Raw genomic sequence first — 16,759 nt, 5'->3', positions numbered from 1 at the left:
GGTTGAAAGAATATATAAGGAAAGAATATACAATATTACAGTTGACCATAAAATGTAAACTGAGTAAGTAGAAGAGAAAGACCATCGAGACTGAAGGGCAATGGAAAAATGGCTGTTCTGTTGCTGAGGATATTGGAGTTATGTTCATGTACAGCATGACCTGAAAGCAAAATTTTTTGCATGTTGAATCTTATTTCAAATACCTATAAAAATCTATTGAAAGTAGCTAATGAATGTTTCTAAAATAAGTCAATATAAATATTTGAATGTAATTGTTAACTTAATTTTTCAGATGAAGTATGCTTTTGTTATTTTTTCTTCACATTTTTAATGTTCTGCTGGGGGTACATTGTGGCATTTACAGTACTTCTTACAATATATCAAATATGTCATATTTGAATTCACCTTCTCTATCATTCTCTTTTATCCCTCCCTTCCCCCATTCCTGGAATAGTCTCAACAGGTATCATTTTTCCATTTATATACATGTGTACACAGTATTTGCACTATATTCACATTCCTACACCCTTTCCCCACATCCTACCCCTTCCCAATGGTACACCCTCCCCAACAGGACCTGTTCTGCTCTTTTGCTCTCCAATTTTGTAAAAGAAAAAAAAATTACATTTTTGTCTGTTTAAGATAGCTATACAGGAAGTTTACTTGTGACGTTTCCATGTATATGTATTATTACCCAAATTGTTTCATCTCCTCTTTTATGTTTTTAGGATTTTTCCCCTAAATGACTTGGGTTCAATTTTTAAGATTAGTTCTCTTCTATTCCTTCTCCTAATCCTCACATTTCTCGGTGGGCTGCCAGACACCATGTGCCTTTTACGTACTCAGTGTTCAAGTGTCTCTGTCCTGTATCAGAGCCCTTTGAGAGCTGCAGAGGCACTCCCCCAATTCAAGATATCTGGATCAGGCTGGGTAACCACTTACCACTCTGTGCCACATGGGTGCATTTCTCAAGCACTCTGACACCCAGTTTTCTTATTGCTAAATGGACACAGCAATGTGTACTTTGTTGTAAGGACTAAAGATAATGTGGATTTATCCCCAATTCCAAACATGACATATCTGATCTGTGGTTTAATAAATTAATAATATTTTTATTAAAATTAAATAGCCATACTTCAAAGTTTTGATCAAAAGCATATTATTCTGTTGTTTTCATACCACCATGTTAGTGATATCTAGGACTACCAAGTCAAAATGTAATATTCAAGTTTAGTGTCGTCAATATTTTAATATATATTTACGTTTATTCAACTTTAAGAAAAGATTAAGGCAACTGGGAACTCTTAAGTATAAATGGAATTTTTTTAAGTTACAATAATACAGGGATACACATACACAACTGCAACATTTACTTGCTTTTCTGCTAGCTTAAACTAACTTTAAGCCTAAGGAGCCACAAAAGGTGAATCTTTAGAGATGTGGTTCTTTCAAGAAAATATGAGATATGTTGAAGAAGACAGGCATTAAAGCTTTCACTGTCTGAATGGACCATCCAAAATATATATCAATATTTATTGATGTATAAAATATATATGTGTGTGTGTGCACTTATACAGATGGTCCCCAACTTAAGGTAGTCCAACTTATAATTTTTGACTTTATCATGGTGTGAAAGCAGTGAACGATTAGTAGGAATTGTATTAGACTTCAAATTTTGGACTTGGATCATTTCCTGGGCTATTAACATGTGGCATGGTTCTCTCTTACCATGCTGGGCATCAGCAGTAGGCAGTGGGTCCTAGTCAGCAGCATGATCACGGCAGTAAACAGCAAGCCTGTGTTGCCAGCATTCCATGGGTGCAGGTATTCAATTAATTACATGAGATGCTCAACACTTAGTTGGAAAATATGCTTTGTGTTAGGTGATTTTGCCCAACTGTAGGCTAATGTGGAGCATTCTGAACACATTTAAGGCAGGCTAGGCTAAGCTGTGTTTTTCTATATGTTTGGGATATTAACGAACTTTTGACTGTTATTTTTAACTTGTAGTGGGGTCATGTGGACATAACTCCATCATAAGTTGAAGCATGTGTATGTATCTTATGCATACATAATATATACTTGTGTATGTGTGTACATATTTGTGAAATATATATACATATATAGTAGTAAATAAAAGCTTCATTCTCACATGAGAGAATTGAAAAAACTTTTACATATTATGTATATATTTAGTTTTATATTTTTGTATACAAATATATAAAAGATATAAACATAAATATACATTTTATAACTTTTATATGTATCCTTTTCTTAAAGTTGAATAAACACAAACATATATTAAAATATTGATGGCACCAATCTTGAATACTATGTTTTGACTTGGTAGCCCTAGCTATCCCTAAAATAATAGTATTTATGTGTGTGTGTGTGTGTGTGTGTGTGTGTGTGTGTGTGTGTGTTTACTGGGATTTCAAACTCAGGGCTTTGCACATACTAGAGAGGTGTTCTGTCCCTTGGGCCATGTCCCCAGCTCTTTTCTGCCTTACTTATTTTTCAGGTAAGTTGTTGTGGTTTTGTCTGGGACCAGCCTTATATCTATGCATGCCTCCCACGTAACAGGGTCACAGCACATGTTACCATGCCGAACTTGTGTTTGAGATGGAGTCTTGCTAAATTTTTACATTGATTGGCCTCAAACTACAAACCTTCCAATCTCTGCCTCCTGAATAGCTGGGATTACAGGTGTGCCACCATGCCTGGCCTTAATATATGTTTGGAAACAGTAAAAATGTATAACTTTTCCTATTATAAAATAATATGTAAGATATCATAGTCATATTTTATTCATCTGCTTTCTTTCAAAATAAACACACTGTACTTGAAAAATCTAATTTGACCCTTCATTAGAAATTATATAAAACAGGTGAATCATTGCTATGGGGATTTCTTCCCTCAGTTTTAGTGAAACGTTGCTTCTGTAACATAGAGCAGGATCTTTTATTTTTATCTCCCCACCATTAATCATGATGCCTGGCATAGAGTAGGATTTCAAGACATGTTTGTTGAATGAATTGGGAATGGAACAAGCTTGGTTTAAGCACCCTTTTCTAAAGAGGTCTAGCTACAATGTACTTGATTCTGGTTCAGTTGAGGTTCACCTTTTCCTATTTGGGGTCCTTAAACGTGACAAAACTATCTTAAACATTTCTTTGTTATTGGTAAAAGTGACATTGTGATTTAGCTGCCAATAATACTTCCTCTCATGATAATAATCACCACTTATTTAAAAGTAATTACTTTAAGTCAGCATTTTGAGTGGGGTATTACCCTTCTCTGACCACTTGCATTTATCGAAATGTAAAATATGCATGCCTACTGGGGATTTAGTTCAAGAAGATCAATTAACAGATAATATTAAATAACACTCAGAAATCCAAGATAATTTTACTCAGCAAATCTCATTCCTCCTACACAATGGAGAACAGAGGATTATGTAACCTTATTATTCAAGCCTCACAGAATTCCCACTAAATAAACTGATCTCTGTTGTCAAAAGGCCTGCATTAAATAATCCATACATCCTGCTTGTGCTTCTTTTCCAAAGGTTATATGAGATGAAGGATAAACTTTCTTTTGTAGGTAGCAGGAAAATCACTGCTAAGGGAATCCTATCAGCATGGTACTTTGGCACCTGCTGCAGCAAGGAAACCAACAAAGATATCAAGCAGTCTTACTGCCACTGTCATTGCCTGAAAGATAAGGAGTCAGTATCCCTGGGGTAAAGCCTCTTGTAGAGTATTGGGTAAGTGGGTCAGAGATAACACAGATTGGAGCAAGTCCAAGTTTTACCAGGGCTCACTGAGCTTGGGGCAGGGCAGATTCCTGTCGTGAATCTGCTGTGAAGGAGTTCCTGTCTTATACAGAAAACTGTTGCCAGCCATGCATTTCTCTGTACTTCTCATTGATTCTGATAAGTAACTTCCCTGAATCACAGGGTTTGGTACATGTAAGAACTTTGATATTTCATAGTGTTTTCTCATGTTGGTTGAGAAGAAGTATCTAAGTCTTATCAAGGTGGAGATCCATCATTTTTCCTTCCCAAGCTTTTTGGAATGGTGGTTGAAATTGGTTGTAACAGTATTAAGCATACAGAAAGAATGAATCCTTAATCCAACATGGTGATTTTTATGTAAACTGAATATTCAATCCTTTTAGTTCATTCCAGCGTTTGGACATGGGGGTCTGCTTGTATCATCTGTCAAGCCATTGGGGACATAACCTTGGTCTATCTGTTCAAAAGACATGGGCTTCCCAATAATGTGAGTAATATCTAGTAAAGCATTCACTCTTCAGTTCAAATTGACATGTTAAAATAGGCTACTTAGTATAGAGAAGTGGTTCTCAAATTTTGTTCCCAGGACCAGAAGTACGAGCTTATCAGACATGTGAATTCTTGAGCTCCATACCAGACCTGCTGGATCAGAAACTAAAGGAATGAGGTTAAGGAGATTCTCGTGCATGCTGAGTTTGAAGTTCACAAACATGGAACATCTTGAAATGACTATATATAAGAATGTTTTTGTCTTTTAGACAAGTGAACTCATGTGTATATTTTAAGTTGTTTGTTGGCTGGTGATGACCTCAGAAATTTTTAAATGCTAACTGGGCCCAAGAGAATTCATTATCCTGTATTTGCCTTTGGTAATCTGCCCTGCTTTAAACTTCTCATTAAGCATTCATTAAGGGAAACAGTTTTTCAGAACTTATGTATTTTCAAGTGATTTATCTATAATAAGATACTTAGTATGTTGTATTATAATTTAGGTACACCTTTAAGTAGTGAAGGATTTTTATTCTTAATGTTCTCTAGAAAAAATAGACTAAAAATACTGAAAATGAAATTGGGAGTGGAGACTAATAAAATCTAGGTAAATGTTCTGGGTTTTTTTTTGTTGCTATTGTTGTTGTTAAATGAATTTTTAAGTATGTTCACTGCCTTAAGGACAGCAATTCACTCAGGATAGGGGAGAATCTGGATCAAAAACATTCTTTTTGGTTCCAAGTTCATCATTGAACTTTAAGCACTTGGTTCTTTCTGTGATTTTGAAGTCTGCTTTTCTTAATTCTCAAGGCCTGTGAGTTGCAGAGAATCCGGTCAAATGAAGCATGGTTTACTAGCAGAAAGCTCTACCAAATCAGCTGTATGGGGATATAACTAAATCTTAGAGTTATGTATGATATCCTTGGAAAAAGCACAATGCTTCACATTAGGTCGTTCTTTACTGCTTTTGTGTCCCAGGTTGCGCGTAGACTTTCCCTGAGGAACATTTGAGAGAGAGAGAGAGAGAGAGAGAGAGAGAGGAGAGCATTGCTATCCTTAGCTAATTGGTTGCCTGGAATTCTCTTCAGCTAACCAAAGACCAAAGTTACTAAAAGCTAAGTGTGACCAGGTGGTTGAGCATGAGTTAGAGTTTAAAAAAAAAATTAAACATAGATGAATATTTGGATTTGGTTGTTAGTATCAATTCTGTACAAAAACTTTCAATAAATATTGAAGTTGAGAGAATTTTCCAGATAATTTCACCCGTAGTTAACCTTTTCTTAGCAATTATTATGGGTCACACATTGTGCTCACAGATTTAAATATATGAACTCACTTGGTCCTCACAACAACTTTTCAGCAAGGTGAGTTGGTAAGTGGAGTTACCAGGGTTGACATTGGCATCTGGCCCCAGTGTCTATGCTGTTAATCACTTCTACACTGCTTACTGATCTTATAATCATCTAGCAGAGAAAACAGTGTTTCTTAAAAGAGTCTTTCATGCCTGGAGAATCAGGTTCCTTCTTTATAAAGGCAGAATGATGCAATCACAAGAAAAAGTGACTAGTTCTGTTTCCTTAAACTTAGATCAGGAGGACAAATTGGGTTTTAAATTTTTTTCCCACAATTTTTCTTTTCTATAAAAGCATAATAGGACTGGAGATGTGTCTCAAGCAGGAAGGTGCCTGCTTTGTAAACTTGAAGCCCTGAGTTTAAACTCTAGTCCCACCAAAAAAAACTAAAACCCACAATGATCAGAGATTTGCTGATCATTTAACTTCGGCCAAGCACTAGACAAGCATGAGGAGAGGAACTGCATATGTTAAGAAGCCACCTGCAGCACACTGTCAAGTGCAGTGACTGAACGATGCTCAGCGTTGTAATGAGAGCAGAGCAGAGAATGCTTTATGTGTCTCCTGTGACGCCCTTCCCAGTCTGCCTCACTCCAAGGTCAAGCTGAAACAGTCCAGAGGAATAAGTCATTGGTCTTTACTGTAGATCCTCTAAATCAGACTCTTCACGGAAGGAAACTGAGAGATTGATTAACAGGTGATTCTTATCAGGAGAGCTTGGGAAACAGATCAAGCAGAATACAGTTTGTTTACAAACATATGTGGAATGAGACGTAAGTCTAAGATGAGACTGCGTGAATAAAGGTCATTATATGTCATGCCTGTCCTGTGATTGTTTGGTTTTACATTTTTATCCTACTTAATATTGGTTATGTTTCAGGTATCAATAGGTACATGGGATGGAGCATTTACTTAGACAAGTTTAATTAAATTGTAAGCAATATGCTTGATTAAACTGTAAGCAATATATTTAAATTTTGTATCTAAGCCCAACTTTTAATGTATGTTTTGAGAAACAGCTAAAGATGTGAATGAGGAATAGAATAGAATGAATATTTTTCATCTGTGGCATATCTCATGATTCTAAATGGTGTCTTATTTTATTTTTTAGCAGGCAGAGGATCAGAGGTTAATTCTTCAGGTCAAATAGCCAATAAGTGGTACAGCTAATCTTTGAGCCTAGGTCTATAGAGCAGGAGGAATTTGATTTGTCAGAAGTGGAGAGCATGATCTCATGCTGATGTCATAGAAGTAGAAAGTAGAGAGAGAAGTAGAGAAGTAGAGAGTAGGGAGGAGAGGAAATTGGGAGAAATTGTTTTTAATAGGTATGAAGTTAGATAGGAGGAATGATTTCTGATGTTCTATGGGATTACTATGCTTAATGATATTTTATTGATTTTTTCAAAATAGCTAGAAGAGAGAAATGGTTATGCTAATTAGGGTGATTTGATTATTACACAATGTATCAAAACATCACATTGTACCCCATAAATACATATAATTATTATATGTCAATTAAAAAACCAAAAAATTTAAATGTTGTGAGCAAAGTGTTCATTCCCTCAATTAAATTGGGTGAAATAGAAAAGATGGGATTAGGTTGAAGGGTCATAGCCTAAATGCATGCCTAGTATTCTGTAGCTGTTTCTGTTCAGAGAAGCTAATTGACAATATGTAATATGGTTTTATCTGTATTTGAAATGTTGATTTGCTTTGTACTTAAAAAAGTTAAGACAATATGTCACTGGGTAGAATATCAGAATATTAAGTGATCTCCATCGTCTAAAGTCTAGAATATCTTGAGTTTTGAGGAGGCTTGGTGAAGTATGACTTAAAAACATTTTCTGTAAAAAAGTATTAGCAACAGACTCTTTTCTAAGCGCTACCATACTGTTAACTTTGCTGGATTAGATGCAGAAAGATTCAAAGGCTGCTTGCTCCTGACTGTGGTGAGACAGTGTCACCTTGACCGGTGACTTCCAGTCCTACTGCTGTCTTTCAGCACCTTTCTACCAAAAGAGTCTGTTTTCTGCATCTGTGGTGCCAGGAACATGGATCTATCCACTTCCATGTATACTTTCAATGTGGAGCCAAATACAGTTAGCTGCTTCCAAAGTACATGTAGCAACACCTTAGTGAACCTTAAAACCAATTTAGTGCATATTGTTAATATGAGAGACAGAATAAAAAATATGCAAATGCATACCAAGTAGGAGGAGCAAGAACTGTTTAGTAGTTTTGCATCAGCTATGTATGTCTATATACTCTAGACTGCCTCTTAGAGTGTATTTTTCACCAGTGTAGCAGTTAACACATTTTGAAAACCACTGAGCTAGAGTAACTGAGTAGATCCTTATCAATCCTGTCCAATATAAAAGAATTTATATTTTAAACTGGAAATTTGAAAATACTCTCATCATCCATAATTACCTGCAAACCTGGTCCTTTCTCCTCTGTCCCTTGAAAGTACAACTTCTCCATCTTGAGTTCATCCATCCTCTGATCCAGTTATCACTTTTTAGAAACAAGCAGTAGTGCTAATGGGATAGAGTTATTATAAGATGGTGACCTGCTGGGTCTTAGAGAGTAGAAGGAACATTCTGGACAGCTGAGGGAGGGTGTGTATGGGGCAGTGAGCCAGCCTCAATTTATTTCCACTAAAATTCCTTGAACCTGAAAAGGAGAAAGAAAAGAGGAAAAGCAATATGTGCATTAATAAAGCACCTAGTGTAAGGTTAAGAATACTGAGAATACATGGAGAAAGCAGATGTAGAAGTACCTAGGCAATGAAATATTTTCCAAATCACTATAGAATTGTTTCTTAGAACCTGAGTGATTTGGAGAAAACACAGTTCATGCCCAGGTTCATGAAAAGAAAACCTGATTGTCTCTGTGAACCAGCAGTATTTGTTTTTCTAGTGTGAGTTTATTAGTCAGACATATCAGTAATTACCAGAACTTTACACCTCCCATATTTTTTCCATGTTTGTTTAATTAATTTTATGTTTGCTTTCTCAACAGTTTGTGTTCTAGAATTAAAGAGCCAAATAGCATTTAGTATGAATGAGACTGTGGATACTAGAGGAATAACACATGCTTATGTCTTAATAATACTTTAATTGCAAATGAAGACTTTCCTTTTAAAGTTCCAAAAATAATAGCAAATCATGCTTATTTCAGCCTTCTAAAAATATATTTGTTAAAATAGCCACCCAATGAGCATGGTGTGACATGCATGAAAAGTGCTTAGTACTTAATATTAACTCTTTGCTGTTTATTGATTAATTTATATAGAATTGTCTTATATCTGTTCTGAGGAAGATTTTTAGGTATGTTATGAGCTACTATAGTAAGTAAAGCTGTCATTACAAGAAAGGACTAAGCTTGCTTACTGAGGTGAAAAACCAACTTTTCAAATATGTTTCAGAGGTAGGCATTTTACAAATTGTATTGAAAAGATAGTCAGTATTACTTTGGCCAGCCATTATTCATTGACTTAGCTCTGTACAAATAAGTGTTTTAGAGGACAAACTCCAAATGTCAGAGATCTGATCGGGAGAGACCTTTTCTTCTTTGTTCCTATCATTTTACATACAAATTATAAGACTGACTTTATAATAGGGGCATATATTGCAGGTCTAATACCCAGTCACAAATACATGCACTTGGAGGTTATGTTCTTCCCATTAAAAGCAACATTCTGTTTCTATTTTTATTATTTTGTTTCAGATTCATATACTTTTCAATCTGATGGATTTTTAAAGGTTATTTGTGGTGTGGTTTATTTTCTATAAATGCAGTGATAAAGCAATGTCAAATAACTGTAATCTTTTAGATTGCTTATGGCTACTCGATATAGTAAACAGGTATACTAGCAAGAATAGGTTATTAAAAATATCAGTTCACTAGAATTGCTAGAATACTTGGATCAAATGTTCCAGTGCTGTTAGGTAATGATTTATCATTTCAGAGCCATGAAAGCCGGGCACAATTTTCAGGTACTCAGGGGGAAACTATTAATTTGTGATCAGTATAACACTTCAGAGAAATGAATCAATACTCATGCTATAAACTTAGAATGAAACTTTGGAAAGAAACAAGCTTAAGTAATTTGTCCAAATGATTTCATTGCCTTAAATACCATCATGTAGATGGGATTGCGTTTGAATATTTTCATGCCCATCACCTCACCTAGCCTCTGAGCTTCTGGAGAATGGGATCTTGGCCTTACTCGTCTCTCCATTCCCAATCTAATGTGGTGTCTGGCACATAACCAAGTTTTTCTCCAGGTGCAGTCTTTGGTCACCTCCATCAGATTTATCTGTGGAATTTTGTTAACTCCAAAGACCATGGCATACACACAGGATTCACTAAATAGAAATCATCGTAGGGGAACTCCAACTCATGAGAAGGAAATGCAACAGTATTGATAAAGCAAGGACAGAAAGCAAGGCTCCTGGACCTTGCCCTCCATACACCAATTATTTATTGGTTGAACTTTTAGGGTCATTTGCTAAGTGCCTGGCAGTATAGATACACAGATAATTGAGGCACATTAAAAGTTAAAAATATTGAGTCATGGCTCTCCATGGTGGTTCAAGCCTGTAATCCCAGTTACTCAGGAAGTGGAGGCAGGAAAATTGCAGCTTGAGGCCAGCCCAAAGTTAGAGCAAGATCCTTTCAAAATAAAGCTAAAATCAAAAGGACTGAGGGTGTGGCTCAAATGGTAACGCACTTGCCTAACAAGCAGAGGCCCTGAGTTCAAGCCCCAGTTCACATCGTGAGTCAGAAAGGTGTCATCTAAATCAGGATTGATGTTAATATTAAGTGAAATAATTCATGAAAAGAGTTTTGCAAAGTGTTTGGAATATCGTGTAATCTTCATAAATGCTAGTTCTCCCTCTTCTTTTTTTCTTTTTTCTAATCAAAGAGCTTACATTCCAGATGGGACTGAATTTCTTGGAAAACTGGAAAATCAGGAAAGGATTATTTACGTTAGTTTTTGTTTTGTAACAGACCTTTCCCAAATTTAGTAACATAACATTTATCAATTCACAATTTGATAGATTGTGAATTTGGACTGGGCAGATCTCTCTAGGGTGTGTCATCTGGGCACACTCATGTGTTGGTGGTCTGCTGGCAACCAGTGACCCTGTCCACACATTACCAGTAGCAGTGGTGGTGAGTGGGTCTTGTGTCTTTATCCAGCCAACTAGCCTGGGCAGGCCTGGACTCATGGTTGTAGCAAAGTGTTCCCAGGCAGTGAGGGAGAGCAAACCCCAGTGAGTAAGCATGTTCAAGCCTCTGCTTGTGTTCTGCTTGTTAGTGTTCTTTTAGCCAAAGCAAAGCCTGTGGCCATGGTAGAGAAAGAATATTCAATATGTAGAGAAAGAATCCACGTCTTTTATCTTATGTTATTTATTTATTTTATTTTAAAAAATCCACCTCTTGAAGGGCAAAAGGGATGCACATATAAGTGATAAGAATTTGTGCCCGTTTTTGTAATCGACACAGAATGAGTTTTATTGACTCCTTACTGTCTATCAGGTCTTAGGCTGGGTGATTTATATGTTACTCATTTAATCCTCATGACAATTTCCTAACATAGATGGCATTATTTCCATTTCAAAAATGAGAAAAACTGAGGCTCAGAGAAGGTAGGAGACTTGTACACATTAAGGCAAAATATTTGTTTTAAATTAGAGGCTGGCCTTTAAGATGCTGTCTTTTGTTGTGTAATGATGCATCCATGAAGCAGCTTAGTTAATAAAGATTTGGTTAAAATGGAGTTCCATAAATGAGTTTTACATTCCCACTTATTTGTGAAACCATTGTGTCATTTACTTTTTTGGCATAGAAAAGCATTAAAATTTTACTATCCTTTAAGACTTTCCAGAAGCTTATAGTTTGTGTGTTTTGTTTTGTTTTTTGCCAGGTTACCTACACAACCTGGATCTCACTGCATCCTGGACATGACTGAGCCTCTCCAATGGGCCAGATACCACTGGCAGCAGGTGATGGGTGGTCAGACCAGAGATGACGATGAGAGGCCATACAACTATTCCTCGCTGCTGGCCTGTGGGGGAAAGTCCTCCCAGACCCCCAAACTGGCAGGAAAACATCGGATTGTTATTCCTCACCTCCAATGCTTCAAGGATGAGTATGAAAGGTTCTCTGGAACCTATGTAAATAACCGAATACGAACAACGAAGTACACGCTTCTGAATTTTGTGCCAAGAAATTTGTTTGAACAATTTCACAGGTACAGTTTTAATTTGTAGAAAAATCTTAGCGTGTTCTTCACTGTTTTAGTTACTGTGTGATTTTTTTTTCAATTTTTGCCATAATGTATGTTACTTAAGCCTAAGACTTGTTACATCCTTGGCAATTTGGGTCTGACTGTGCTGTGGAATGATGATCCCTTACCTTCACCTAGCACTTTGTAATTGATCAGATGTCTTCTCTTTACCAGAGAAGACAGTATTTCCATCATGTTATTATTCATTAGGACTATTTGACTGTGGTTTATTCAGTGTCAGACCAATGATAAGCAGCTGACCAAGTGTTGAGTCTTTTCATTCTTGCTTTTAGTGTTCTTTCCATTAAGCCATGCTGAATTTTAATTTCAGATTCTTCTTACTTGATATTATAGGGAAATAGAGCTTTGAAGCAGATGTAAGATGTTATTAAGAGAAACAGTGATATAATTCAGTTTAATAAGTATTTAGTGAAGTTTGCCTATGAGTTTACACACTGAAGGAAATGCAAATATAATTGCTACTTTTTTATATATAAGGTTTGCAGGTTAGCAGGGACACAAGTTATGTATACAAAGGATGAAAAGACAGGGTATATTAATGAGTGTTTTAATATGCTATCAAGTAGGATGGAACTTCAAATTAAAATCGTAATACCAGCTGGAGCAATGGAAGAGGATGTAACATTTGGCTTAATTGTGAAGAGTGGGTGAGACCTTCCAGGCAGAGGTGTGGACAAAGCATATTTCAGATGGATGAAAGGACATGAGTAAAAGCTTAAAGGCAGCAGCATAGAAGACTCACTTCAAGCCTGGAAAGTAATTGTCTCTGATAACACCTGGGATCTATTCGGGGAACAATAGGAAAGTTGGAAAGATAGATGTAACCCACCAGAAGGTGGGTCTTTCTGTCAGGATTAAGAATTGGGACCCAAAACTGCAGCCATGGATCTGAAGAGAGGAATGACATGTTTGTACTGTATTTCACTGTGGAGGCAGTGGGGTGGGTAGATGGGCTTAGAGCAAACCGAAGAGGAAGAGAGCATTAAGGAAGCTGCTGGTGAGTTTTCCTGGAAGACCCACAGTCAGAATTATGTGGGAATGAAAAGAAGGGTAACCTATAGATCAGATATGAGAATTAAGTGAAAAGGAGAAAGAAGATAGTATAAATATGTTGAGTGTGATGACCAGAAAAATTAACAGGAAAAGGAAGGACAATAGTAAAAAAGAGGCTTGGCTAGAAATTTATTTTGTTCTGTAGGATTGTGTTTGACATGCTAATGTGAGCATAGAGGTTCTCAACACTCATTACTCATTCTGCCTACATTTATTCTTGTGATTCATCAAATAAATGTCTTCTTGAAAGTACAGATGTGAATTTGTTGAGTTAATGGCTTTAAGTACTATGGATGGATGTTTATGTCCTCTAGTATGTTCAGTGGAAAAATAATCTGAAACTTGACAAGGTCCCTGGAACTGTAGACTTGAATAGGGTCCAAGTTTAGTTAAAGCCTCAGAAGTAGCAAAAAGGGTTAAGAAAGAGGTTTTTAGAGCAAAAGAAATTGGAGCGGATAAAGGAGAAGTGTTTGTAGGCTATTCTGTTAAGGAGTTTAATGGGAAAATGTGTGATAAAAATTCAAGTGCTTATGCAAGATTGAGGTTTTGTTTTGCTTTTAAAGAAAAGGACGTTTTGAATTATCTTCTGCTGAAAACTAAGGAACCAGTGAAGGACTATTTAAAAATATAAAATAGAGGAGTGGAGGAAGTTCCTGAATAATGCAGTTTCAAATGGCATGAAATGGAACAGGAGAGCCTCAAGGAGAAAAATCTCAGGCTTTCCTACTTATTTTGAGTAGGAAACATTTAAGTCTAATGTTTCAATATACATGGCTAGAGGATTTAAATCACATTGACTTTGAATTTCTTCTATACTGCTTCTTTGTCATGTGTTCTACAACTCAAGACCATCCTACTCAAATGTTCAATATCATACTTATTAAAGTATAGATAGAGCCATATGACTCTGAGGATACTAAATGCTCAGATTTGTTAGATTTTGCTCATTTCTTATTTTGTCACATGCATAATCAACTAAGACAAGCTTATAGGAAAACATAAAAAGGTTTTTTGCCTCTTTTACTTCAGTCTCAGAGTGTTTTGTTAATATCTCCCTGCATGTGTTTGGGTTACAGGGCTGCCAATTTATATTTCCTGTTCTTGGTTGTCCTGAACTGGGTGCCTTTGGTAGAAGCCTTCCAAAAGGAAATTACCATGCTGCCTCTGGTAGTGGTCCTTACAATTATTGCAATTAAAGATGGCTTGGAAGATTACCGAAAATACAAAATTGATAAACAGATCAACAATTTAGTCACCAAAGTTTACAGTAGGTAAGTGTAATGGCAGCTTCACTAAGGAATATACATGGATCATTTAGAAATGTGTTAGTTTTTTCCCCTTTAGACGTGACCAGGACCCTTTGTGCATTGGTGTTATTATTCATTTCAACTAATATTTACTAAAATTCTACAATGAGTCTAATTTGGTTGTCAGGGGGATACAAAAACCATCCATCAGTCCAGGACTTGACAAAGCAAAAGTTTCTATGGGTCATATATAGTGGAATTGAAACTCCAAACCAAAGGAAAGAAAGCAAGCAGATAGATTTTTTTTAAAACATTGGATATTACAATTTAGGATTAGGAAAAAGATAGGTTAAGAAAAACAAGAATGGACTTGAGTGGGTATGAAAAATAAATGGACTAGGAGAAGAGAATGCAGGAGCTGCCTGGGAGGAAAGGAATTGTGAAAGTTGGCCAATTCCATTTTCTGTATAAAATTTGGGGCATCCTGGCAGCAACAACAGAGGGCATTCATAAGAGGAAGTCTATTCAAGAGCATATTTGCTTTGTCAGACTTGTATTTCCAGTATTTATGAAATAGAAAGTCTCCATAGCCAAGAATAAACACTTAAGGTAAGTTTTGAACGATGATGTATATTACATGCAGCTCCTGAGTTTTTATTTTAGACGTAAGTTAAAACTTAGTAAACAATGTACAAAAAGGAAACTTGTCTTCAATCTTATGTGAGCTCTAGAGGAAAAGGTTACAGAAAGCTTTTTTGGAACAGTGATATTTTAAATAAATAAATAACAAAAAGCTGAAACCTGCAAGTTTCTGAGTTTTGTCCAGTGTTAGACTTCTCCAGTGGCTTTCACACATTTGTTTTAAAGATCTATTAAGAAAACAGGGAAAACAAACCTTTTTGTAAGATTACTTGAATGATGAAAATTTAATTCTATTTTTTCATATACTGTGTCTAATCTAAAGGGAACCAGAAAAGCCAAAATGTTCTATTATACAATGAAATAATAGTGTAGTAAAAGTCCATGATTTGCATATTAAAATCATAGAGTATTTTAATGAAACAATTCTATGAGAATACATAACTAGTTATGCTGGGGACAGACAGGTAACAGTTAATACTGTTTTGGTCTTTCAAAAAATAGCTATATAAGTAATATTATTTCAAAAATGATTATATAATAAACAAAGTCCAGATTTTGACCAATTTTAAGATTACCTGGCTAAAACCAAATATAGCAAATGGAAAGAATGTTCATTGTATATATATTGCATATAAATTCTTGTGTTAAACAATTGTTTATTGTAAGGATAGTTTAAAGTAGATGACATGTGCTTCTTTGCTTTTCTAGGCTCTTTTAAAAAGTTTTAATCTTGCTTTTCCCACTTAGTAGCTGAATAGCTTTGGGCAAATTACATAAGCTAGCTAAATACCCAGTTACTTTAATTATAAATATAATGATAAAACAGTAAGCACAGTAAGCAGTACTTTCCAAGGACTAAGTAAAAGTTAGCTATCAAGATTATTATTACAGGTTAATGACAATTAATTCAGGTGTCAGAGGAAGACAAAAACCATTGTCAACCCAGAAATTGACAAAGCAGACTTTAGCTAGAGTTTTTGCTTGTGTCATTGTCATGTCATTTAATCACATTCAAGAATTTCTAATAACACTGTCATATTTTTTTAGATTTAAAATCACATAATGGTAGATCTGGTACAACTTTTTTCTCAAGTGTCCTTTTAGACACAGTTTAGATCAGTTTTAGATTTGTTTTGGATGATTGGTATATAAACTTAATGATGAAATGCAATATTCTAGTTAATTATTTAAGGTCTAGTCTGAGGTATCACATTGCATTTCATAAGAGACTTGGATAATTTTATACCTTTTAAAAATCTACCTTCTGGAATAATTTACTTTAGTTCAAGTGCTATAAGAAAACAATAATGCTTATGTTTTTCCTCTAAATTGTTCCTGGAACAATTGTAAGAATATAAAGAAATTAAGGTTAATTTAAATATGCTGATAAATTCCTATGAAATACAAAGAAAGACTTAAATTCCTGTGAAATACAAATTTCTTCTGAGGAAGAATAAATTACTTCTGAGGAAATGTAGGGTGAAAATATGGGGCTATTAAATCCAGCAAGCTTTTGCAAGAAGCATAGTAACATTACCATGCAGATAATTTGGTTCTTATTTGTCATATGTGGTCACTCACAAGGTGCTTAACTTCTATGGTTAGAGGTATCGTTTGGAATAAACACTAGCATAGAAATTAAAAATTTAAACCCTGTTACACCCCGGTTAAGCTAGAATGAACTATCACAGAAAAACCTGACTTTTTAAAGATTGCCTTTAAATTAGGATCCATTTACAAGGGTTTAAGGTCTGTTTCAAGATAATAGAAATGTCTTGAAAATAAGACTATTAATGATTCACCAGTTTTGGTGTTTTCTACATGGTTGGTACTGACAGAGTTAAGAGATTTGTGTTATCCA

General features: G+C 35.5%; 1 protein-coding gene across 2 annotated transcripts in view; it reads left to right on the top strand.

The window, feature by feature from the left end:
- The window catches only part of Atp10d (ATPase phospholipid transporting 10D (putative)), a 97,895-nt gene that overhangs the window by 11,299 nt on the left and 69,837 nt on the right, over window positions 1-16,759 (top strand). Inside the window, exons 2-3 of one of the 2 annotated variants that reach the window (XM_074042312.1) lie at window positions 11,573-11,899; window positions 14,086-14,280. In XM_074042312.1, the coding sequence (XP_073898413.1) occupies window positions 11,610-11,899; window positions 14,086-14,280 (485 nt within the window). In that variant the 5' untranslated portion in view covers window positions 11,573-11,609. The remainder of the gene's footprint in view (window positions 1-11,572; window positions 11,900-14,085; window positions 14,281-16,759) is intronic. The other variant, XM_020158431.2, reaches the window with a different exon arrangement.

The sequence above is a fragment of the Castor canadensis genome, chromosome 9, assembly GCF_047511655.1.
Source record: "Castor canadensis chromosome 9, mCasCan1.hap1v2, whole genome shotgun sequence".
In the NCBI taxonomy this organism is placed as follows: domain Eukaryota; kingdom Metazoa; phylum Chordata; class Mammalia; order Rodentia; family Castoridae; genus Castor; species Castor canadensis.
This window is presented reverse-complemented; position numbering and strand designations above follow the sequence as displayed.